We start from the raw sequence: 26,000 nt of genomic DNA, 5'->3' as shown, positions 1-26,000 counted from the left end.
GCGCAGCACTCCCTCAGTACTGCCCCACCGACAGTGCAGCGCTCCCTCAGTACTGCCCCCTCACAGTGCAGCGCTCCCTCAGTACTAACCCTCCAAAAGTGTGGCGCTCCCTCAGTACTGCCACTCCGACAGAGCGGCACTCCCTCAGTACTGCCCCTCTGACAATGCGGCGCTCCCTCAGTACTGCCCCTCCGACAGTGCGGCGCTCCCTCAGTACTGCCCCTCCGACAGTGCGGCACTCCCTCTGTACCGCCCCTCCGACAGTGCGGCGCTCACTCATTACTGCCCCTCCAACAGTGCGGCGCTCCCTCAGTACCGCCTCTCCGACAGTGCAGCGCTCCCTCAGTACTGCACTTCCGACAGTGCGGCGGTCCATCAGTACTGCCCCTCCGACAGTGTAGCACTCCCTCAGTACTGCCCCTCCGACAGTGCAGCGCTCCCTCAGTACCTACTCTCCTACAGTTCCGTGCTCCCTCAGTCATGCTCCTCCGACAGTGTGGCGCTCCCTCAGTACAGCCCCTCTGACAGTGCTGTGCTCCATCAGTACTGACACTCCGACAGTGCAGCGCTCCCTCAGTACTGCGCCTCCGACAGTGCAGCGCTCCCTCAGTGCCTACTCTCCGACAGTGCAGCACTCCCTCAGTACTGCCCCTCCGACAGTGCAGCACTCCGTCAATACTGCCCCTCCGACAGTGCAGTGCTCCCTCAGTACTGCTCCTCCGACAGTGCGGCGCTCCCTCAGTAGTGCCCCTCCGTCAGTGCGGCACTCCCTCAATACTGACCCTCCGACAGTGCGGTGCTCCCTCAGTACTCATCCTCCGACAGTGCAGGACTCCCTCAGTACTGAACCCCCAACTGTGCAGCACTCCCTCAAAACTGCCCCTCTGACAGTGCAGAGTACCCTCAGTACTGCCCCTCCGACAGTGCAGCGCTCCCTCAGTACTGACCCTCCGACAGTGCAGCGCTCCCTCAGTACTGCCACTCCGAATGTGCGGCACTCCCTCAGTACTGCCCCTCCGATAGTGCGGCGCTCCCTCAATACTGCCCCTCCGAAAGTGCAGCACTGCCTCAAAACTGTCCCTCCAACAATGCAGCGCTACCTCAGTACTGCCCCTCCGACAGTGCAGCACTCCCTCAGTACTGCCCCACCGACAGTGCAGCGCTCCCTCAGTACTGCCCCCTCACAGTGCAGCGCTCCCTCAGTACTAACCCTCCAACAGTGTGGCGCTCCCTCAGCACTGCCCTTCCGACAGAGCGGCGCTCCCTCAGTACTGCCCCTCCGACAGTGCGGGACTCCCTCAGTACTGCCCTTCCGATAGTGCGGCGCTCTCTCAGTACTGCCCCTCCGACAGTGCGGCGCTCCCTCAGTGCTGCCCCTCCGACAGTGCAGCACTCCCTCAGTGCAGCCCCTCCGACATTGTGGTGTTCCCTCAGTACAGCCCCTCCGACAGTGCGGCGCTCCCTCAGTACTGCCCCTCCGAAAGTGCAGCGCTCCCACAGTACTGCACTTCCGAAAGTGCGGCGGTCCGTCAGTACTGCCCCTCCATCAGTGCAGCGCTCCCTCAGTACCTACTCTCCTACAGTGCCGTGCTCCCTCAGTCATGCTCCTCCGACAGTGTGGCGCTCCCTCAGTACAGCCCCTCTGACAGTGCTGTGCTCCATCAGTACTGACATTCCGACAGTGCAGCGCTCCCTCAGTACCTACTCTCCTACAGTGCCGTGCTCCCTCAGTCATGCTCCTCCGACAGTGTGGCGCTCCCTCAGTACAGCCCCTCTGACAGTGCTGTGCTCCATCAGTACTGACACTCCGACAGTGCAGCGCTCCCTCAGTACTGCGCCTCCGACAGTGCAGCGCTCCCTCAGTACTGACCCTCCGACAGTGCAGCGCTCCCTCAGTGCCTACTCTCCGACAGTGCAGCACTCCCTCAGTACTGCCCCTCCGACAGTGCAGCACTCCCTCAGTGCTGCCCCTCCGACAGTGCAGTGCTCCCTCAGTACTGCTCCTCCGACAGTGTGGCGCTCCCTCAGTACTGCCCCTCCGTCAGTGCGGCGCTCCCTCAATACTGAACCTCCGACAGTGCGGTGCTCCCTCAGTACTCATCCTCTGACATTGCAGGACTCCCTCAGTACTGACCCCCCGACAGTGAAGCACTCCCTCAAAACTGCCCCTCTGACAGTGCAGAGCACCCTCAGTACTGCCCCTCCGACAGTGCAGCGCTCCCTCAGTACTGACCCTCCGACAGTGCAGCGCTCCCTCAGTAGTGCCACTCCGACAATGCGGCACTCCCTCAGTACCGAACCTCCGACAGTGTGCCGCTCGCTCAGTACTGCCCCTCCGACAGTGCGGCGCTCGCTCAGTACTGTTCCTCTGACAGCGCGGGGCTCACTCAGCACTGCCTTTCCAAAAGTGCGGCGCTCACTCAGTACTGCCCCTCCGACAGTGCAGCGCTCCCTCAGTACTGCCCCTCCGACAATGCAGCGCTCCCTCAGTGCCTACTCTCCGACAGTGCAGCACTCCCTCTGTACTGCCCCTCCGACAGTGCAGCACTCCCTCAGTACTGCCCCTCTGACAGTGCAGCGCACCCTCAGTACTGCTCCTCCGACAGTGCGGTGCTCCCTCAGTACTGCCTCTCCGACAGCGCGGCGCTCCCTCAGTACTGACCCTCCGACAGTGCGGTGCTCCCTCAGTACTGACCCTCCGACAGTGCAGCGCTCCCTCAGTACTTCCCCTCCGACAGTGCAGCACTCCATCAGTACTGACCCTCCGACAGTGCAGCACTCCCTCAGTACTGCCCCTACGACAGTGCGGCGCTCCCTCAGTACCAGCCCTCCAACAGTGCAGCGCTCCCTCAGTAATGCCCCTCTCACAGTGCATCACTGCCTCAGTACTGACCCTCCGACTGTGAGGAGCTCCTTCAGTACTGCCCCTCCGACAGTGCAGCGCTCCCTCAGCACTGCCCTTCCGAAAGTGCGGCACTCCCTCAATACTGCCCCTCCGACAGTGCGGCACTCCCTCAGTACTGCCCTTCCGACAGTGCGGCGCTCCCTCACTACTGCCCCTCCGACAGTGCGGCACTCCCTCAGTAATGATCCTTCGGCAGTGCGGCGCACCCTCAGCACTGCCCCTCTGACAGTGCAGCACTCCTTCAGTGCAGCCCTCCGACATTGCGGTGCTCCCTTAGTACAGCCCCTCCGACAGTGCGGCGCTCCATCAGTACTGCCCCTCCGACAGTGCAGCGCTCGCACAGTACTGCACTTCCGACAGTGCGGCGGTCCGTCAGTACTGCCCCTCCGACAGTGTAGCACTCCCTCAGTACTGCCCCTCCGACAGTGCAGCGCTCCCTCAGTACTTACTCTCCTACAGTGCCGTGCTCCCTCAGTCATGCTCCTCCGACAGTGTGGCGCTCCCTCAGTACAGCCCCTCTGACAGTGCTGTGCTCCATCAGTACTGACACTCCGACAGTGCAGCGCTCCCTCAGTACTGCGCCTCCGACAGTGCAGCGCTCCCTCAGTACAGACCCTCCGACAGTGCAGCGCTCCCTCAGTGCCTACTCTCCGACAGTGCAGCACTCCCTCAGTACTTCCCCTCCGACAGTGCAGCACTCCCTCAATACTGCCCCTCCGACAGTGCAGTGCTCCCTCAGTCATGCTCCTCCGACAGTGCGGCGCTCCCTCAGTACTGCCCCTCCGTCAGTGCGGCGCTCCCTCAATACTGACCCTCCGACAGTGCGGTGCTCCCTCAGTACTCATCCTCCGACAGTGCAGGACTCCCTCAGTACTGAACCCCCACCTGTGCAGCACTCCCTCAGAACTGCCCCTCTGACAGTGCAGATTACCCTCAGTACTGCCCCTCCGACAGTGCAGCGCTCCCTCAGTAGTGACCCTCCGACAGTGCAGCGCTCCCTCAGTACTGCCACTCCGAAAGTGCGGCACTCCCTCAGTACTGCCCCTCTGACAGTGCGGCGCTCCCTCAATACTGCCCCTCCGAAAGTGCAGCACTCCCTGAAAACTGCCCCTCCGACAATGCAGCGCTACCTCAGTACTGCCCCTCCGACAGCGCAGCACTCCCTCAGTACTGCCCCACCGACAGTGCAGCGCTCCCTCAGTACTGCCCCCTCACAGTGCAGCGCTCCCTCAGTACTAACCCTCCAAAAGTGTGGCGCTCCCTCAGTACTGCCACTCCGACAGAGCGGCACTCCCTCAGTACTGCCCCTCTGACAATGCGGCGCTCCCTCAGTACTGCCCCTCCGACAGTGCGGCGCTCCCTCAGTACTGCCCCTCCGACAGTGCGGCACTCCCTCTGTACCGCCCCTCCGACAGTGCGGCGCTCACTCATTACTGCCCCTCCAACAGTGCGGCGCTCCCTCAGTACCGCCTCTCCGACAGTGCAGCGCTCCCTCAGTACTGCACTTCCGACAGTGCGGCGGTCCATCAGTACTGCCCCTCCGACAGTGTAGCACTCCCTCAGTACTGCCCCTCCGACAGTGCAGCGCTCCCTCAGTACCTACTCTCCTACAGTTCCGTGCTCCCTCAGTCATGCTCCTCCGACAGTGTGGCGCTCCCTCAGTACAGCCCCTCTGACAGTGCTGTGCTCCATCAGTACTGACACTCCGACAGTGCAGCGCTCCCTCAGTACTGCGCCTCCGACAGTGCAGCGCTCCCTCAGTGCCTACTCTCCGACAGTGCAGCACTCCCTCAGTACTGCCCCTCCGACAGTGCAGCACTCCGTCAATACTGCCCCTCCGACAGTGCAGTGCTCCCTCAGTACTGCTCCTCCGACAGTGCGGCGCTCCCTCAGTAGTGCCCCTCCGTCAGTGCGGCACTCCCTCAATACTGACCCTCCGACAGTGCGGTGCTCCCTCAGTACTCATCCTCCGACAGTGCAGGACTCCCTCAGTACTGAACCCCCAACTGTGCAGCACTCCCTCAAAACTGCCCCTCTGACAGTGCAGAGTACCCTCAGTACTGCCCCTCCGACAGTGCAGCGCTCCCTCAGTACTGACCCTCCGACAGTGCAGCGCTCCCTCAGTACTGCCACTCCGAATGTGCGGCACTCCCTCAGTACTGCCCCTCCGATAGTGCGGCGCTCCCTCAATACTGCCCCTCCGAAAGTGCAGCACTGCCTCAAAACTGTCCCTCCAACAATGCAGCGCTACCTCAGTACTGCCCCTCCGACAGTGCAGCACTCCCTCAGTACTGCCCCACCGACAGTGCAGCGCTCCCTCAGTACTGCCCCCTCACAGTGCAGCGCTCCCTCAGTACTAACCCTCCAACAGTGTGGCGCTCCCTCAGTACTGCCCCTCCGACAGTGCGGCACTCCCTCAGTACTGCCCCTCTGACAATGCGGCGCTCCCTCAGTACTGCCCCTCTGACAGTGCGGTGCTCCCTCAGTACTGCCCCTCCGACAGTGCGGCACTCCCTCAGTACCGCCCCTCCGACAGTGCGGCGCTCACTCATTACTGCCCCTCCAACAGTGCGGCGCTCCCTCAGTACCGCCTCTCCGACAGTGCAGCGCTCCCTCAGTAATGCCCCTCCGACAGTGTGGCGTTCCCTCAGTACTGCCCCAACGACAGTGCAGTGCTCCCTCAGTGCCTAATCTCCGACAGTGCAGCACTCCCTCAGTGCTGCCCCTCCGGCAGTGCAGCACTCCCTCAGTACTGCCCCTCCAACAGTGCAGTGCTCCCTCAGTGCTGCTCTTCCGACAGTGCGGCGCTCCCACAGTACTGCCCCTCCGTCAGTGCGGGGCTCCCTCAGTACCGACCCTCCGACAGTGCAGGACTCCCTCAGTACTGACCCCCCGACAGTGCAGCACTCTGTCAAAACTGCCCCTCTCACAGTGCAGTGCACCCTCAGTACTGCCCCTCCGACAGTGCAGCGCTCCCTCAGTACGGACCTTCCGACAGTGCAGCGCTCCCTCAGTATTGCCACTGCGACAGTACGGCACTCCATCAGTACCGCCCCTCCGACAGTGTGGCGCTCGCTCAGTACTGCCCCTCCGAAGGTGCGGCGCTCACTCAGTACTGTCCCTCTGACAGCGCGGGGCTCACTCAGCACTGCCTTTCCAAAAGTGCGGCACTCACTCAGTACTGCCCCTCCGACAGTGCGGCGGTCTGTCAGTACTGCACCTCCGACAGTGCAGCGCTCCCTCAGTACTGCCCCTCCGACAGTGCAGCGCTCCCTCAGTGCCGACTTTCCGACAGTGCAGCACTCCCTCAGTACTGCCCCTCCGACAGTGCAGCACTCCCTCAGTATAGCCCCTCCGACAGTGCAGCGCTCCCTCAGTAATGCTCCTCCGAGAGTGCGGTGCTCCCTCAGTACTGCCTCTCCGACAGTGCGGCGCTCCCTCAGTACTGACCCTCCGACAGTGCGGTGCCCCCTCAGTACTGACCCTCCGACAGTGCAGCATTCCCTCAGTACTGCCCCTCCGACTGTGCAGCACTCCATCAGTACTGACCCTACGACAGTGCAGCACTCCCTCAGTACTGCCCCTACGACAGTGCGGCGCTCCCTCAGTACTGACCTCCGATGGTGCAGCACACCCTCAGTACTGCCCCTCTGACAGTACGGCGCTCAATCAGTGCTGCCCCTCCGATAGTGTGGCGCTCCCTCAGTACCAGCCCTCCAACAGTGCAGCGCTCTCTCAGTAATGCCCCTCTCACAGTGCATCACTGCCTCAGTACTGACCCTCCAACAGTGCGGAGCTCCCTCAGTACTGCCCCTCCGATAGTGCGGCACTCCCTCAGTACTGCCCGTCCGACAGTGCGGCGCTCCCTCAGTACTCCCCTCCGACAGTGCGGCGCGCCCTCAGTAATGACCCTCCGGCAGTGCGGCGCTCCCTCAGCACTGCCCCTCTGACAGTGCGGCGCTCCCTCAGTGCTGCCCCTCCGATGGTGCAGCACTCCCTCAGTGCAGCCCCTCTGACATTGCGGTGCTCCCTCAGTCCAGCCCCTCCGACAGTGCGGCGCTCCCTCAGTACTGCCCCTCCGACAGTGCAGCGCTCCCACAGTACTGCACTTCCGAAAGTGCGGCGCTCCCTCAGTACTGCCCTCCAACAGTGCTGCGCTACCTCAGCACTGCCCCTCCGACAGTGTGGCGGTCCGTCAGTACTGCCCCTCCGACAGTGCAGCACTCCCTCAGTACTGCCCCTCCGACAGTGCAGCGCTCCCTCAGTACCTACTCTCCTACAGTGTCGTGCTCCCTCAGTCATGCTCCTCCGTAAGTGTGGCGCTCCCTCAGTACTGCCCCTCTGACAGTGCTGTGTTCCATCAGTACTGACACTCCGACAGTGCAGCGCTCCCTCGGTACTGCGCCTCCGACAGTGCAGCGCTCCCTCAGTACTGACCCTCCGACAGTGCAGCGCTCCCTCAGTGCCTACTCTCCGACAGTGCAGCACTCCCTCAGTACTGCCCCTCCGACAGTGCGGCGCTCCCTCAGTACTGCCCCTCCGACAGTGCGGTGCTCCCTCAGTACTGACCCTCCGACAGTGCAGGACTCCCTCAGTACTGACCCCCCGACAGTGCAGCACTCCCTCAAAACTGCCCCTCTGACAGTGCAGAGCACCCTCAGTACTGCCCCTCCGACAGTGCAGTGCTCCCTCAGTGCTGCTCTTCCGACAGTGCGGCGCTCCCACAGTACTGCCCCTCCGTCAGTGCGGGGCTCCCTCAGTACCGACCCTCCGACAGTGCAGGACTCCCTCAGTACTGACCCCCCGACAGTGCAGCACTCTGTCAAAACTGCCCCTCTCACAGTGCAGTGCACCCTCAGTACTGCCCCTCCGACAGTGCAGCGCTCCCTCAGTACGGACCTTCCGACAGTGCAGCGCTCCCTCAGTATTGCCACTGCGACAGTACGGCACTCCATCAGTACCGCCCCTCCGACAGTGTGGCGCTCGCTCAGTACTGCCCCTCCGAAAGTGCGGCGCTCACTCAGTACTGTCCCTCTGACAGCGCGGGGCTCACTCAGCACTGCCTTTCCAAAAGTGCGGCGCTCACTCAGTACTGCCCCTCCGACAGTGCGGCTGTCTGTCAGTACTGCCCCTCCGACAGTGCAGCACTCCCTCAGTACTGCCCCTCCGACAGTGCAGCGCTCCCTCAGTGCCGACTTTCCGACAGTGCAGCACTCCCTCAGTACTGCCCCTCCGACAGTGCAGCACTCCCTCAGTATTGCCCCTCCGACAGTGCAGCGCTCCCTCAGTAATGCTCCGCCGACAGTGCGGTGCTCCCTCAGTACTGCCTCTCCGACAGTGCGGCGCTCCCTCAGTACTGACCCTCCGACAGTGCGGTGCCCCCTCAGTACTGACCCTCCGACAGTGCAGCGTTCCCTCAGTACTGCCCCTCCGACAGTGCAGCACTCCATCAGTACTGACCCTACGACAGTGCAGCACTCCCTCAGTACTGCCCCTACGACAGTGCGGCGCTCCCTCAGTACTGACCACCGATGGTGCAGCACTCCCTCAGTACTGCCCCTCTGACAGTACGGCGCTCAATCGGTGCTGCCCCTCCGATAGTGCGGCGCTCCCTCAGTACCAGCCCTCCAACAGTGCAGCGCTCTCTCAGTAATGCCCCTCTCACAGTGCATCACTGCCTCAGTACTGACCCTCCAACAGTGCGGAGCTCCCTCAGTACTGCCCCTCCGATAGTGCGGCACTCCCTCAGTACTGCCCGTCCGACAGTGCGGCGCTCCCTCAGTACTCCCCTCCGACAGTGCGGCGCGCCCTCAGTAATGACCCTCCGGCAGTGCGGCGCTCCCTCAGCACTGCCCCTCTGACAGTGCGGCGCTCCCTCAGTGCTGCCCCTCCGATGGTGCAGCACTCCCTCAGATCAGCCCCTCTGACATTGCGGTGCTCCATCAGTCCAGCCCCTCCGACAGTGCGGCGCTCCCTCAGTACTGCCCCTCCGACAGTGCAGCGCTCCCACAGTACTGCACTTCTGAAAGTGCGGCGCTCCCTCAGTACTGCCCTCCAACAGTGCTGCGCTACCTCAGCACTGCCCCTCCGACAGTGCGGCGGTCCGTCAGTACTGCCCCTCCGACAGTGCAGCACTCCCTCAGTACTGCCCCTCCGACAGTGCAGCGCTCCCTCAGTACCTACTCTCCTACAGTGTCGTGCTCCCTCAGTCATGCTCCTCCATAAGTGTGGCGCTCCCTCAGTACTGCCCCTCTGACAGTGCTGTGTTCCATCAGTACTGACACTCCGACAGTGCAGCGCTCCCTCGGTACTGCGCCTCCGACAGTGCAGCGCTCCCTCAGTACTGACCCTCCGACAGTGCAGCGCTCCCTCAGTGCCTACTCTCCGACAGTGCAGCACTCCCTCAGTACTGCCCCTCCGACAGTGCGGCGCTCCCTCAGTACTGCCCCTCAGACAGTGCGGTGCTCCCTCAGTACTGACCCTCCGACAGTGCAGGACTCCCTCAGTACTGACCCCCCGACAGTGCAGCACTCCCTCAAAACTGCCCCTCTGACAGTGCAGAGCACCCTCAGTACTGCCCCTCCGACAGTGCAGCACTCCCTCAAAACTGCCCCTCCGACAATGCTGTGCTCCCTCAGTACTGCCCTCCTACAGTGCAGCACTCCCTCAGTACTGCCCCACCGACAGTGCAGCGCTCCCTCAATACTGCCCCCTCACAGTGCAGCGCTCCCTCAGTACTAACCTTCCAACAGTGTGGCGCTCCCTCAGTACAGCCCCTCCGACAGTGCGGCACTCCCTCAGTACTGCCCCTCTGACAATGCGGCGCTCCCTCAGTACTGCCCCTCCGACAGTGCGGCGCTCCCTCAGTACTGCCCCTCTGACAGTGCGGCACTCCCTCAGGACCGCCCTTCCGACAGTGCGGCGCTCACTCAGTACTGCCCCTCCAACAGTGCGGCGCTCCCTCAGTACCGCCTCTCCGACAGTGCAGCGCTTCCTCAGTACTGCCCGTCAGACAGTGTGGCATTCCCTCAGTACCGTCCCTCCGACAGTGCGGCGCTCCCTCAGTACTGCCCCTCCGACAGTGCGGCGCTCACTAAGTACTGCCCCTCCGACAGTGCGGCGTTCACTCAGTACCGCCACTCCGACAGTGCAGCGCTCTCTCAGTACTGACCCTCCGACAGTGCAGCGCTCCCTCAGTGCCTACTCTCCGACAGTGCAGCACTCCCTCAGTACTGCCCCTCCGACAGTGCGGCGCTCCCTCAGTACTGCCCCTCCGACAGTGCGGTGCTCCCTCAGTACTGACCCTCCGACAGTGCAGGACTCCCTCAGTACTGACCCCCCGACAGTGCAGCACTCCCTCAAAACTGCCCCTCTGACAGTGCAGAGCACCCTCAGTACTGCCCCTCCGACAGTGCAGTGCTCCCTCAGTGCTGCTCTTCCGACAGTGCGGCGCTCCCACAGTACTGCCCCTCCGTCAGTGCGGGGCTCCCTCAGTACCGACCCTCCGACAGTGCAGGACTCCCTCAGTACTGACCCCCCGACAGTGCAGCACTCTGTCAAAACTGCCCCTCTCACAGTGCAGTGCACCCTCAGTACTGCCCCTCCGACAGTGCAGCGCTCCCTCAGTACGGACCTTCCGACAGTGCAGCGCTCCCTCAGTATTGCCACTGCGACAGTACGGCACTCCATCAGTACCGCCCCTCCGACAGTGTGGCGCTCGCTCAGTACTGCCCCTCCGAAAGTGCGGCGCTCACTCAGTACTGTCCCTCTGACAGCGCGGGGCTCACTCAGCACTGCCTTTCCAAAAGTGCGGCGCTCACTCAGTACTGCCCCTCCGACAGTGCGGCTGTCTGTCAGTACTGCCCCTCCGACAGTGCAGCACTCCCTCAGTACTGCCCCTCCGACAGTGCAGCGCTCCCTCAGTGCCGACTTTCCGACAGTGCAGCACTCCCTCAGTACTGCCCCTCCGACAGTGCAGCACTCCCTCAGTATTGCCCCTCCGACAGTGCAGCGCTCCCTCAGTAATGCTCCGCCGACAGTGCGGTGCTCCCTCAGTACTGCCTCTCCGACAGTGCGGCGCTCCCTCAGTACTGACCCTCCGACAGTGCGGTGCCCCCTCAGTACTGACCCTCCGACAGTGCAGCGTTCCCTCAGTACTGCCCCTCCGACAGTGCAGCACTCCATCAGTACTGACCCTACGACAGTGCAGCACTCCCTCAGTACTGCCCCTACGACAGTGCGGCGCTCCCTCAGTACTGACCACCGATGGTGCAGCACTCCCTCAGTACTGCCCCTCTGACAGTACGGCGCTCAATCGGTGCTGCCCCTCCGATAGTGCGGCGCTCCCTCAGTACCAGCCCTCCAACAGTGCAGCGCTCTCTCAGTAATGCCCCTCTCACAGTGCATCACTGCCTCAGTACTGACCCTCCAACAGTGCGGAGCTCCCTCAGTACTGCCCCTCCGATAGTGCGGCACTCCCTCAGTACTGCCCGTCCGACAGTGCGGCGCTCCCTCAGTACTCCGCTCCGACAGTGCGGCGCGCCCTCAGTAATGACCCTCCGGCAGTGCGGCGCTCCCTCAGCACTGCCCCTCTGACAGTGCGGCGCTCCCTCAGTGCTGCCCCTCCGATGGTGCAGCACTCCCTCAGATCAGCCCCTCTGACATTGCGGTGCTCCCTCAGTCCAGCCCCTCCGACAGTGCGGCGCTCCCTCAGTACTGCCCCTCCGACAGTGCAGCGCTCCCACAGTACTGCACTTCTGAAAGTGCGGCGCTCCCTCAGTACTGCCCTCCAACAGTGCTGCGCTACCTCAGCACTGCCCCTCCGACAGTGCGGCGGTCCGTCAGTACTGCCCCTCCGACAGTGCAGCACTCCCTCAGTACTGCCCCTCCGACAGTGCAGCGCTCCCTCAGTACCTACTCTCCTACAGTGTCGTGCTCCCTCAGTCATGCTCCTCCATAAGTGTGGCGCTCCCTCAGTACTGCCCCTCTGACAGTGCTGTGTTCCATCAGTACTGACACTCCGACAGTGCAGCGCTCCCTCGGTACTGCGCCTCCGACAGTGCAGCGCTCCCTCAGTACTGACCCTCCGACAGTGCAGCGCTCCCTCAGTGCCTACTCTCCGACAGTGCAGCACTCCCTCAGTACTGCCCCTCCGACAGTGCGGCGCTCCCTCAGTACTGCCCCTCAGACAGTGCGGTGCTCCCTCAGTACTGACCCTCCGACAGTGCAGGACTCCCTCAGTACTGACCCCCCGACAGTGCAGCACTCCCTCAAAACTGCCCCTCTGACAGTGCAGAGCACCCTCAGTACTGCCCCTCCGACAGTGCAGCACTCCCTCAAAACTGCCCCTCCGACAATGCTGTGCTCCCTCAGTACTGCCCTCCTACAGTGCAGCACTCCCTCAGTACTGCCCCACCGACAGTGCAGCGCTCCCTCAATACTGCCCCCTCACAGTGCAGCGCTCCCTCAGTACTAACCTTCCAACAGTGTGGCGCTCCCTCAGTACTGCCCCTCCGACAGTGCGGCACTCCCTCAGTACTGCCCCTCTGACAATGCGGCGCTCCCTCAGTACTGCCCCTCCGACAGTGCGGCGCTCCCTCAGTACTGCCCCTCTGACAGTGCGGCACTCCCTCAGGACCGCCCTTCCGACAGTGCGGCGCTCACTCAGTACTGCCCCTCCAACAGTGCGGCGCTCCCTCAGTACCGCCTCTCCGACAGTGCAGCGCTTCCTCAGTACTGCCCGTCAGACAGTGTGGCATTCCCTCAGTACCGTCCCTCCGACAGTGCGGCGCTCCCACAGTACTGCCCCTCCGACAGTGCGGCGCTCACTAAGTACTGCCCCTCCGACAGTGCGGCGTTCACTCAGTACCGCCACTCCGACAGTGCAGCGCTCTCTCAGTACTGGCCATCCGACAGTGCAGCGCTCCCTCAGTACTGCCGCTCCGACAGTGCAGCGTTCCCTCAGTACTGCCCCTCCGACAGTGCAGCGCTCCCTCAGTACTGCCCCGCCGACAGAACGGTGCTCCCTCAGTACTGCCCCTTTGAGAGTGCGGCGCTCCCTCAGCACTGCCCCTCTGACTGTGCGGCGCTCCCTCAGAACTGCCCCTCCGACAGTGCAGCACTCCCTCAGTGCAGCCCCTCCGACAGTGCGGCGCTCCCTCAGTACAGCCCAGCCGACAGTGCGGCGCTCCCTCAGTACTGCCTCTCCGACAGTGCAGCGCTCCCTCAGTACTGCCCTTCCGAAAGTGCGGCGCTCCCTCAGTATTGCCCTCCAACAGTGCGGCGCTCCCTCACTACTGCCCCTCCGACAGTGCGGCGCTCCCTCAGTACTGCCCCTCCGACAGTGCGGCGCTCCCTCAGTACTGCCTTTCCAGAAGTGCTGCGCGCCCTCAGTACTGCCCTCCGACAGTGCAGCGCTCCCTCAGTACTGCCCCTCCGATAGTGCAGCGCTCCCTCAGTACTGTCCCTCCGACAGTGCAGCACTTCCTCTGTCCTGCCCCTCCGAGAGTGCAGCGCTCCCTCAGTGCTGCCCCTCCGACAGTGCAGCACACCCTCAGTACTGCCCCTCCGACAGTCCAGCGCTCCCTCAGTACTGCCCTCCAACAGTGCTGCGCTCCCTCAGTGCCTACTCTCCGACAGTGTAGCACTCCCTCAGTGCTGCCCCTCCGGCAGTGCAGCACTCCCTCAGTACTGACCCTCCGACAGTGCAGCGCTCCCTCAGTACTCCCCCTCCGGCAGTGCAGCGCTCCCTCAGTGCCTACTCTCCGACAGTGCAGCACTCCCTCAGTACTGCCCCTCCAACAGTGCAGCACTCCCTCAGTACTGCCCCTCCGACAGTGCAGCGCTCCCTCAGTACTGCTCCTCCGACAGTGCGGCGCTCCCTCAGTACTGACCCTCCGACAGTGCGGTGCTCCCTCAGTACTGTCCCTCTGACAGTGCAGCGCTCCCTCAGTACTGCCCCTCCGGCAGTGCAGCACTCCATCAGTACTGACCCTCCGACAGTGCAGCACTCCCTCAGTACTGACCCACGACAGTGCGGCGCTCCCTCAGTACTGAAACTCCGACAGTGCAGCACTCCCTCAGTCCTGCCCCTCTGACAGTATGGCGCTCAATCAGTGCAGCCCCTCCGACAGTGCAGCGCTCCCTCAGTACTGGCCCTCCAACAGTGCAGCGCTCCCTCAGTAATGCCCCTCTCACAGTGCAGCGCTGCCTCAGTACTGACTCTCCGACAGTGCGGAGCTCCCTCAGTACTGCCCCTCCGACAGTGCAGCGCTCCCTCAGCACTGACCCTCCGACAGTGCAGCACTCCCTCAGTCCTGGTCCTCCGACTGTGCAGCACTCCCTCAGTACTGCGCTTCTGACAGTGCAGCGCTCCCTCAGTACTGCCCCTCCGACAGTGCGGCGCTTCCTCAGTACTGACCCTCCAACAGTGCGGCGCTCCCTCAATACAGCCCCTCCGACATTGCGGCGCTCCCTCAGTACTGCCCCTCCGACAGTGCAGCGCTCCCACAGTAATGCACTTCCGAAAGTGTGGCGCTCCCTCAGTACTGCCCTCCAACAGTGCTGCGCTCCCCCAGTACTGCCCCTCCAACAGTGCGGCGGTCCATCAGTACTGCCCCTCCGACAGTGCAGCACTCCCTCCGTACTGCCCCTCCGACAGTGCAGCACTCCATCAGTACTGACCCTCCGACAGTGCAGCACTCCCTCAGTACTGCCCCTATGACAATGCGGCGCTCCCTCAGTACTGGCCTCCGACAGTGCGGCGCTCCCTCAGTAATGACCCTCCGACAATGCGGCGCTCCCTCAGCACTGCCCCTCTGACAGTGCGGCGCTCCCTCAGTGCTGCCCCTCCAACAGTGCAGCACTCCCTCAGTGCAGCCCCTCCAACAGTGCGGTGCTCCCTCAGTACAGCCCCTCCGTCATTGCGGCGCAGCCTCAGTACTGCCCCTCCGACAGTGCAGCGCTCCCACAGTACTGCACTTCCGAAAGTGTGGCGCTCCCTCAGTACTGCCCTCCAACAATGCTGCGCACACCTCAGCACTGCCCCTCCAACAGTGCGGCGGTCCGTCAGTACTGCCCCTCCAACAGTGCAGCACTCCCTCAGTACTGCGCCTCCGACAGTGCAGCACTCCATCAGTTCTGACCCTTCGACAGTGCAGCACTCCCTCAGTACTGCCCCTACGACAGTGCGGCGCTCCCTCAGTACTGACCCTTCGACAGTGCAGCACTCCCTCAGTAATGACCCTCCGACCGTGCGGCGCTCCCTCAGTACTGCCCCTCCGACAGTGCGGCACTCCCTCAGTACTGCCCTTCCGACAGTGCAGCGCTCCCTCAGCACTGCCCCTCTGACAGTGCGGCGCTCCCTCAGTGCTGCCCCTCCGACAGTGCAGCACTCCCTCAGTGCAGCCCCTCCGACATTGCGGTGCTCCCTCAGTACAGCCACTCCGACAGTGCGGCGCTCCCTCAGTACTGCCCCTCCGACAGTGCAGCGCTCCCACAGTACTGCACTTCCGAAAGTGCGGCGCTCCCTCAGCACTGCCCTCCAACAGTGTGGCGCTCCCTCAGTACTGCCCCTCTGACAGTGCTGTGCTCCATCAGTACTGACACTCCGACAGTGCAGCGCTCCCTCAGTACTGCGCCTCCGACAGTGCAGCGCTCCCTCAGTACTGACCCTCCGACAGTGCAGCGCTCCCTCAGTGCCTCCTCTCCGACAGTGCAGCACTCCCTCAGTACTGCCCCTCCGACAGTGCAGCACTCCCTCAGTACTGCCCCTCCGACAGTGCAGTGCTCCCTCAGAACTGCTCCTCCGACAGTGCGGCGCTCCCTCAGTACTGCCCCTCCGTCAGTGCGGCGCTCCCTCAATACTGACCCTCCGACAGTGCGGTGCTCCCTCAGTACTGCCCCTTCGTCAGTGCAGCACTCCCTCAATACTGCCCCTCCGAAAGCGCAGCACTCCCTCAAAACTGCCCCTCCGGCAATGCAGCGCTCCCTCAGTACTGCCCCTCCGACATGCAGCACTCCCTCAGTACTGCCCCACCGACAGTGCAGCGCTCCCTCAGTACTGCCCCCTCACAGTGCAGCGCTCCCTCAGTACCAACCCTCCAACAGTGTGGCGCTCCCTCAGTACTGCCCCTCCGACAGAGCGGCACTCCCTCAGTACTGCCCCTCTGACAATGCAACGCTCCCTCAGTACTGCCCCTCCGACACTGCGGTGCTCTCTCAGCATTGCCACTGCGACAGTACGGCACTCCATCAGTACCGCCCCTCCGACAGTGTGGCGCTCGCTCAGTACTGCCCCTCCGAAAGTGCGGCGCTCACTCAGTACTGTCCCTCTGACAGCGCGGGGCTCACTCAGCACTGCCTTTCCAAAAGTGCGGCGCTCACTCAGTACTGCCCCTCCGACAGTGCGGCTGTCTGTCAGTACTGCCCCTCCGACAGTGCAGCACTCCCTCAGTACTGCCCCTCCGACAGTGCAGCGCTCCCTCAGTGCCGACTTTCCGACAGTGCAGCACTCCCTCAGTACTGCCCCTCCGACAGTGCAGCACTCCCTCAGTATTGCCCCTCCGACAGTGCAGCGCTCCCTCAGTAATGCTCCTCCGACAGTGCGGTGCTCCCTCAGTACTGCCTCTCCGACAGTGCGGCGCTCCCTCAGTACTGACCCTCCGACAGTGCGGTGCCCCCTCAGTACTGACCCTCCGACAGTGCAGCGTTCCCTCAGTACTGCCTCTCCGACAGTGCAGCACTCCATCAGTACTGACCCTACGACAGTGCAGCACTCCCTCAGTACTGCCCCTACGACAGTGCGGCGCTCCCTCAGTACTGACCTCCGATGGTGCAGCACTCCCTCAGTACTGCCCCTCTGACAGTACGGCGCTCAATCAGTGCTGCCCCTCCGATAGTGCGGCGCTCCCTCAGTACCAGCCCTCCAACAGTGCAGCGCTCTCTCAGTAATGCCCCTCTCACAGTGCATCACTGCCTCAGTACTGACCCTCCAACAGTGCGGAGCTCCCTCAGTACTGCCCCTCCGATAGTGCGGCACTCCCTCAGTACTGCCCGTCCGACAGTGCGGCGCTCCCTCAGTACTCCCCTCCGACAGTGCGGCGCGCCCTCAGTAATGACCCTCCGGCAGTGCGGCGCTCCCTCAGCACTGCCCCTCTGACAGTGCGGCGCTCCCTCAGTGCTGCCCCTCCGATGGTGCAGCACTCCCTCAGTGCAGCCCCTCTGACATTGCGGTGCTCCCTCAGTCCAGCCCCTCCGACAGTGCGGCGCTCCCTCAGTACTGCCCCTCCGACAGTGCAGCGCTCCCACAGTACTGCACTTCTGAAAGTGCGGCGCTCCCTCAGTACTGCCCTCCAACAGTGCTGCGCTACCTCAGCACTGCCCCTCCGACAGTGCGGCGGTCCGTCAGTACTGCCCCTCCGACAGTGCAGCACTCCCTCAGTACTGCCCCTCCGACAGTGCAGCGCTCCCTCAGTACCTACTCTCCTACAGTGTCGTGCTCCCTCAGTCATGCTCCTCCATAAGTGTGGCGCTCCCTCAGTACTGCCCCTCTGACAGTGCTGTGTTCCATCAGTACTGACACTCCGACAGTGCAGCGCTCCCTCGGTACTGCGCCTCCGACAGTGCAGCGCTCCCTCAGTACTGACCCTCCGACAGTGCAGCGCTCCCTCAGTGCCTACTCTCCGACAGTGCAGCACTCCCTCAGTACTGCCCCTCCGACAGTGCGGCGCTCCCTCAGTACTGCCCCTCAGACAGTGCGGTGCTCCCTCAGTACTGACCCTCCGACAGTGCAGGACTCCCTCAGTACTGACCCCCCGACAGTGCAGCACTCCCTCAAAACTGCCCCTCTGACAGTGCAGAGCACCCTCAGTACTGCCCCTCCGACAGTGCAGCACTCCCTCAAAACTGCCCCTCCGACAATGCTGTGCTCCCTCAGTACTGACCTCCTACAGTGCAGCACTCCCTCAGTACTGCCCCACCGACAGTGCAGCGCTCCCTCAATACTGCCCCCTCACAGTGCAGCGCTCCCTCAGTACTAACCTTCCAACAGTGTGGCGCTCCCTCAGTACTGCCCCTCCGACAGTGCGGCACTCCCTCAGTACTGCCCCTCTGACAAGGCGGCGCTCCCTCAGTACTGCCCCTCCGACAGTGCGGCGCTCCCTCAGTACTGCCCCTCTGACAGTGCGGCACTCCCTCAGGACCGCCCTTCCGACAGTGCGGCGCTCACTCAGTACTGCCCCTCCAACAGTGCGGCGCTCCCTCAGTACCGCCTCTCCGACAGTGCAGCGCTTCCTCAGTACTGCCCGTCTGACAGTGTGGCATTCCCTCAGTACCGTCCCTCCGACAGTGCGGCGCTCCCTCAGTACTGCCCCTCCGACAGTGCGGCGCTCACTAAGTACTGCCCCTCCGACAGTGCGGCGTTCACTCAGTACCGCCACTCCGACAGTGCAGCGCTCTCTCAGTACTGGCCATCCGACAGTGCAGCGCTCCCTCAGTACTGCCGCTCCGACAGTGCAGCGTTCCCTCAGTACTGCCCCTCCGACAGTGCAGCGCTCCCTCAGTACTGCCCCGCCGACAGAACGGTGCTCCCTCAGTACTGCCCCTTTGAGAGTGCGGCGCTCCCTCAGCACTGCCCCTCTGACTGTGCGGCGCTCCCTCAGAACTGCCCCTCCGACAGTGCAGCACTCCCTCAGTGCAGCCCCTCCGACAGTGCGGCGCTCCCTCAGTACAGCCCAGCCGACAGTGCGGCGCTCCCTCAGTACTGCCTCTCCGACAGTGCAGCGCTCCCTCAGTACTGCCCTTCCGAAAGTGCGGCGCTCCCTCAGTATTGCCCTCCAACAGTGCGGCGCTCCCTCACTACTGCCCCTCCGACAGTGCGGCGCTCCCTCAGTACTGCCCCTCCGACAGTGCGGCGCTCCCTCAGTACTGCCTTTCCAGAAGTGCTGCGCGCCCTCAGTACTGCCCTCCGACAGTGCAGCGCTCCCTCAGTACTGCCCCTCCGATAGTGCAGCGCTCCCTCAGTACTGTCCCTCCGACAGTGCAGCACTTCCTCTGTCCTGCCCCTCCGAGAGTGCAGCGCTCCCTCAGTGCTGCCCCTCCGACAGTGCAGCACACCCTCAGTACTGCCCCTCCGACAGTCCAGCGCTCCCTCAGTACTGCCCTCCAACAGTGCTGCGCTCCCTCAGTGCCTACTCTCCGACAGTGTAGCACTCCCTCAGTGCTGCCCCTCCGGCAGTGCAGCACTCCCTCAGTACTGACCCTCCGACAGTGCAGCGCTCCCTCAGTACTCCCCCTCCGACAGTGCAGCGCTCCCTCAGTGCCTACTCTCCGACAGTGCAGCACTCCCTCAGTACTGCCCCTCCAACAGTGCAGCACTCCCTCAGTACTGCCCCTCCGACAGTGCAGCGCTCCCTCAGTACTGCTCCTCCGACAGTGCGGCGCTCCCTCAGTACTGACCCTCCGACAGTGCGGTGCTCCCTCAGTACTGTCCCTCTGACAGTGCAGCGCTCCCTCAGTACTGCCCCTCCGGCAGTGCAGCACTCCATCAGTACTGACCCTCCGACAGTGCAGCACTCCCTCAGTACTGACCCATGACAGTGCGGCGCTCCCTCAGTACTGAAACTCCGACAGTGCAGCACTCCCTCAGTCCTGCCCCTCTGACAGTATGGCGCTCAATCAGTGCAGCCCCGCCGACAGTGCAGCGCTCCCTCAGTACTGGCCCTCCAACAGTGCAGCGCTCCCTCAGTAATGCCCCTCTCACAGTGCAGCGCTGCCTCAGTACTGACTCTCCGACAGTGCGGAGCTCCCTCAGTACTGCCCCTCCGACAGTGCAGCGCTCCCTCAGCAATGACCCTCCGACAGTGCAGCACTCCCTCAGTCCTGGTCCTCCGACTGTGCAGCACTCCCTCAGTACTGCGCTTCTGACAGTGCAGCGCTCCCTCAGTACTGCCCCTCCGACAGTGCGGCGCTTCCTCAGTACTGACCCTCCAACAGTGCGGCGCTACCTCAGCACTGCCCCTCTGCCAGTGCGGCGCTCCCTCAGTGCTGCCCCTCCGACAGTGCAGCACTCCCTCAGTGCAGCCCCTCCAACAGTGCGGCGCTCCCTCAATACAGCCCCTCCGACATTGCGGCGCTCCCTCAGTACTGCCCCTCCGACAGTGCAGCGCTCCCACAGTAATGCACTTCCGAAAGTGTGGCGCTCCCTCAGTACTGCCCTCCAACAGTGCTGCGCTCCCTCAGTACTGCCCCTCCAACAGTGCGGCGGTCCATCAGTACTGCCCCTCCGACAGTGCAGCACTCCCTCCGTACTGCCCCTCCGACAGTGCAGCACTCCATCAGTACTGACCCTCCGACAGTGCAGCACTCCCTCAGTACTGCCCCTATGACAATGCGGCGCTCCCTCAGTACTGGCCTCCGACAGTGCGGCGCTCCCTCAGTAATGACCCTCCGACAATGCGGCGCTCCCTCAGCACTGCCCCTCTGACAGTGCGGCGCTCCCTCAGTGCTGCCCCTCCAACAGTGCAGCACTCCCTCAGTGCAGCCCCTCCAACAGTGCGGCGCTCCCTCAGTACAGCCCCTCCGTCATTGCGGCGCAGCCTCAGTACTGCCCCTCCGACAGTGCAGCGCTCCCACAGTACTGCACTTCCGAAAGTGTGGCGCTCCCTCAGTACTGCCCTCCAACAATGCTGCGCACACCTCAGCACTGCCCCTCCAACAGTGCGGCGGTCCGTCAGTACTGCCCCTCCAACAGTGCAGCACTCCCTCAGTACTGCGCCTCCGACAGTGCAGCACTCCATCAGTTCTGACCCTTCGACAGTGCAGCACTCCCTCAGTACTGCCCCTACGACAGTGCGGCGCTCCCTCAGTACTGACCCTTCGACAGTGCAGCACTCCCTCAGTAATGACCCTCCGACCGTGCGGCGCTCCCTCAGTACTGCCCCTCCGACAGTGCGGCACTCCCTCAGTACTGCCCTTCCGACAGTGCAGCGCTCCCTCAGCACTGCCCCTCTGACAGTGCGGCGCTCCCTCAGTGCTGCCCCTCCGACAGTGCAGCACTCCCTCAGTGCAGCCCCTCCGACATTGCGGTGCTCCCTCAGTACAGCCACTCCGACAGTGCGGCGCTCCCTCAGTACTGCCCCTCCGACAGTGCAGCGCTCCCACAGTACTGCACTTCCGAAAGTGCGGCGCTCCCTCAGCACTGCCCTCCAACAGTGTGGCGCTCCCTCAGTACTGCCCCTCTGACAGTGCTGTGCTCCATCAGTACTGACACTCCGACAGTGCAGCGCTCCCTCAGTACTGCGCCTCCGACAGTGCAGCGCTCCCTCAGTACTGACCCTCCGACAGTGCAGCACTCCCTCAGTGCCTCCTCTCCGACAGTGCAGCACTCCCTCAGTACTGCCCCTCCGACAGTGCAGCACTCCCTCAGTACTGCCCCTCCGACAGTGCAGTGCTCCCTCAGAACTGCTCCTCCGACAGTGCGGCGCTCCCTCAGTACTGCCCCTCCGTCAGTGCGGCGCTCCCTCAATACTGACCCTCCGACAGTGCGGTGCTCCCTCAGTACTGCCCCTTCGTCAGTGCAGCACTCCCTCAATACTGCCCCTCCGAAAGCGCAGCACTCCCTCAAAACTGCCCCTCCGACAATGCAGCGCTCCCTCAGTACTGCCCCTCCGACATGCAGCACTCCCTCAGTACTGCCCCACCGACAGTGCAGCGCTCCCTCAGTACTGCCCCCTCACAGTGCAGCGCTCCCTCAGTACCAACCCTCCAACAGTGTGGCGCTCCCTCAGTACTGCCCCTCCGACAGAGCGGCACTCCCTCAGTACTGCCCCTCTGACAATGCAACGCTCCCTCAGTACTGCCCCTCCGACACTGCGGTGCTCTCTCAGTACTGCCCCTCCGACAGTGCGGCACTCCCTCAGTACCGCCCCTCCGACAGTGCGGCGCTCACTCAGTACTGCCACTCCAACAGTGCGGCGCTCCCTCAGTACCGCCTCTCCGACAGTGCAGTGCTCCCTCAGTACAGCCCCTCCGACAGTTTGGCGTTCCCTCAGTACCGTCCGTCCGACAGTGCGGCGCTCCCTCAGTACTGCCATTCCGACAGTGCGGCGGTCACTCAGTACTGTCCCTCCTACAGCGCGGCGCTCACTCAGCACTGCTCCTACAACAGCGCGGCGCTCACTCAGTACTGCCCCTCCGACAGTGCGGCGCTCACTCAGTACCGCCCCGCCGACAGTGCAGCGCTCTCTCAGTACTGGCCCTCCAACAGTGCAGCGCTCCCTCAGTACTGCCCCTCCGAGAGTGCAGCGCTCCCTCAGTACTGCCCCTCCAACAGTGCAGCGTTCCCTCAGTACTGTCCCGCCGACAGTACGGTGCTCCCTCAGTACTGCCCCTCTGAGAGTGCGGCGCTTCCTCAGCACTGCCCCTCTGACTGTGCGGCGCTCCCACAGAACTGCCCCTCCGACAGTGCAGCACTCCCTCAGTGCAGCCCCTCCGACAGTGCGGCGCTCCCTCCGTACAGCCCATCCGACAGTGCGGCACTCCCTCAGTACTGCCCCTCCGACAGTGCAGCGCTCCCTCAGTACTGCCCTTCCGAAAGGGCGGCGCTCACTCAGTACTGCCCTCCAACAGTGCGGCGCTCCCTCACTGCTGCCCCTCCAACAGTGCGGCGCTCCCTCAGTACTGCCCCTCCGACAGTGCGGCGCTCCCTCAGTACTGCCTTTCCAGAAGTGCTGCGCGCCCTCAGTACTGCCCTCCGACAGTGCAGCGCTCCCTCAGTGCTGCCCCTCCAACTGTGCAGCGCTCCCTCAATACTGTCCCTCCGACAGTGCAGCACTTCCTCTGTCCTGCCCCTCCGAGAGTGCAGCGCTCCCTCAGTGCTGCCCCTCGGACAGTGCAGCACACCCTCAGTACTGCCCCTCCGACAGTGCAGCGCTCCCTCAGTACTGCCCTCCAACAGTGCTGCGCTCCCTCAGTGCCTACTCTCCGACAGTGTAGCACTCCCTCAGTGCTGCCCCTCCGACAGTGCAGAACTCCCTCAGTACTGCCCCTCCGACAGTGCAGCGCTCCCTCAGTACTGCCCCTCCGACAGTGCAGCGCTCCCTCAGTGCCTACTCTCCGACAGTGCAGCACTCCCTCAGTACTGCCCCTCCGACAGTGCAGCTCTCCCTCAGTACTGCTCCTCCGACAGTGCAGCGCTCCCTCAGTACTGCTCCTCCGACAGTGTGGTGCTCCCTCAGTACTGCCTCTCCGACAGTGCGGCGCTCACTCAGTACTGACCCTCCGACAATGCTGCGCACACCTCAGCACTGCCCCTCCAACAGTGCGGCGGTCCGTCAGTACTGCCCCTCCAACAGTGCAGCACTCCCTCAGTACTGCGCCTCCGACAGTGCAGCACTCCATCAGTTCTGACCCTTCGACAGTGCAGCACTCCCTCAGTACTGCCCCTACGACAGTGCGGCGCTCCCTCAGTACTGACCCTTCGACAGTGCAGCACTCCCTCAGTAATGACCCTCCGACCGTGCGGCGCTCCCTCAGTACTGCCCCTCCGACAGTGCGGCACTCCCTCAGTACTGCCCTTCCGACAGTGCAGCGCTCCCTCAGCACTGCCCCTCTGACAGTGCGGCGCTCCCTCAGTGCTGCCCCTCCGACAGTGCAGCACTCCCTCAGTGCAGCCCCTCCGACATTGCGGTGCTCCCTCAGTACAGCCACTCCGACAGTGCGGCGCTCCCTCAGTACTGCCCCTCCGACAGTGCAGCGCTCCCACAGTACTGCACTTCCGAAAGTGCGGCGCTCCCTCAGCACTGCCCTCCAACAGTGTGGCGCTCCCTCAGTACTGCCCCTCTGACAGTGCTGTGCTCCATCAGTACTGACACTCCGACAGTGCAGCGCTCCCTCAGTACTGCGCCTCCGACAGTGCAGCGCTCCCTCAGTACTGACCCTCCGACAGTGCAGCACTCCCTCAGTGCCTCCTCTCCGACAGTGCAGCACTTCCTCAGTACTGCCCCTCCGACAGTGCAGCACTCCCTCAGTACTGCCCCTCCGACAGTGCAGTGCTCCCTCAGAACTGCTCCTCCGACAGTGCGGCGCTCCCTCAGTACTGCCCCTCCGTCAGTGCGGCGCTCCCTCAATACTGACCCTCCGACAGTGCGGTGCTCCCTCAGTACTGCCCCTTCGTCAGTGCAGCACTCCCTCAATACTGCCCCTCCGAAAGCGCAGCACTCCCTCAAAACTGCCCCTCCGACAATGCAGCGCTCCCTCAGTACTGCCCCTCCGACATGCAGCACTCCCTCAGTACTGCCCCACCGACAGTGCAGCGCTCCCTCAGTACTGCCCCCTCACAGTGCAGCGCTCCCTCAGTACCAACCCTCCAACAGTGTGGCGCTCCCTCAGTACTGCCCCTCCGACAGAGCGGCACTCCCTCAGTACTGCCCCTCTGACAATGCAACGCTCCCTCAGTACTGCCCCTCCGACACTGCGGTGCTCTCTCAGTACTGCCCCTCCGACAGTGCGGCACTCCCTCAGTACCGCCCCTCCGACAGTGCGGCGCTCACTCAGTACTGCCACTCCAACAGTGCGGCGCTCCCTCAGTACCGCCTCTCCGACAGTGCAGTGCTCCCTCAGTACAGCCCCTCCGACAGTTTGGCGTTCCCTCAGTACCGTCCGTCCGACAGTGCGGCGCTCCCTCAGTACTGCCATTCCGACAGTGCGGCGGTCACTCAGTACTGTCCCTCCTACAGCGCGGCGCTCACTCAGCACTGCTCCTACAACAGCGCGGCGCTCACTCAGTACTGCCCCTCCGACAGTGCGGCGCTCACTCAGTACCGCCCCGCCGACAGTGCAGCGCTCTCTCAGTACTGGCCCTCCAACAGTGCAGCGCTCCCTCAGTACTGCCCCTCCGAGAGTGCAGCGCTCCCTCAGTACTGCCCCTCCAACAGTGCAGCGTTCCCTCAGTACTGTCCCGCCGACAGTACGGTGCTCCCTCAGTACTGCCCCTCTGAGAGTGCGGCGCTTCCTCAGCACTGCCCCTCTGACTGTGCGGCGCTCCCACAGAACTGCCCCTCCGACAGTGCAGCACTCCCTCAGTGCAGCCCCTCCGACAGTGCGGCGCTCCCTCCGTACAGCCCATCCGACAGTGCGGCACTCCCTCAGTACTGCCCCTCCGACAGTGCAGCGCTCCCTCAGTACTGCCCTTCCGAAAGGGCGGCGCTCACTCAGTACTGCCCTCCAACAGTGCGGCGCTCCCTCACTGCTGCCCCTCCGACAGTGCGGCGCTCCCTCAGTACTGCCCCTCCGACAGTGCGGCGCTCCCTCAGTACTGCCTTTCCAGAAGTGCTGCGCGCCCTCAGTACTGCCCTCCGACAGTGCAGCGCTCCCTCAGTGCTGCCCCTCCAACTGTGCAGCGCTCCCTCAATACTGTCCCTCCGACAGTGCAGCACTTCCTCTGTCCTGCCCCTCCGAGAGTGCAGCGCTCCCTCAGTGCTGCCCCTCGGACAGTGCAGCACACCCTCAGTACTGCCCCTCCGACAGTGCAGCGCTCCCTCAGTACTGCCCTCCAACAGTGCTGCGCTCCCTCAGTGCCTACTCTCCGACAGTGTAGCACTCCCTCAGTGCTGCCCCTCCGACAGTGCAGAACTCCCTCAGTACTGCCCCTCCGACAGTGCAGCGCTCCCTCAGTACTGCCCCTCCGACAGTGCAGCGCTCCCTCAGTGCCTACTCTCCGACAGTGCAGCACTCCCTCAGTACTGCCCCTCCGACAGTGCAGCTCTCCCTCAGTACTGCCCCTCCGACAGTGCAGCGCTCCCTCAGTACTGCTCCTCCGACAGTGTGGTGCTCCCTCAGTACTGCCTCTCCGACAGTGCGGCGCTCACTCAGTACTGACCCTCCGACAGTGCGGTGCTCCCTCAGTACTGACCCTCTGACAGTGCAGCGCTCCCTCAGTACTGCCCCTCCGACAGTGCAGCACTCCGTCAGTACTGCCCCTCCGACAGTGCAGCACTCCATCAGTACTGACCCTCCGACAGTGCAGCACTCCCTCAGTACTGCCCCTACGACAGTGCGGCGCTCCCTCAGTACTGACCTCCGACAGTGCGGCGCTCCC

General features: G+C 63.5%; 1 protein-coding gene across 1 annotated transcript in view; it reads left to right on the top strand.

The window, feature by feature from the left end:
* LOC147093351 (uncharacterized) overlaps window positions 1-26,000 on the top strand; it is a 94,028-nt gene that overhangs the window by 49,862 nt on the left and 18,166 nt on the right. Inside the window, exons 2-6 of the mRNA XM_085974192.1 lie at window positions 2,579-2,786; window positions 7,270-7,499; window positions 8,211-8,439; window positions 10,961-11,173; window positions 13,874-13,937. Coding sequence (XP_085830318.1) covers window positions 2,579-2,786; window positions 7,270-7,499; window positions 8,211-8,439; window positions 10,961-11,173; window positions 13,874-13,937 — 944 coding nt within the window. The remainder of the gene's footprint in view (window positions 1-2,578; window positions 2,787-7,269; window positions 7,500-8,210; window positions 8,440-10,960; window positions 11,174-13,873; window positions 13,938-26,000) is intronic.

Source organism: Somniosus microcephalus, unplaced genomic scaffold (genome assembly GCF_052327205.1).
Source record: "Somniosus microcephalus isolate GS21.2 unplaced genomic scaffold, FLI_Smic_1.0 unresolved_chr1, whole genome shotgun sequence".
NCBI classification, from domain to species: Eukaryota; Metazoa; Chordata; class Chondrichthyes; order Squaliformes; family Somniosidae; genus Somniosus; species Somniosus microcephalus.
Note: the sequence above shows the minus strand (reverse complement) of the source record. Positions and strands in the feature narration are given on the sequence as shown.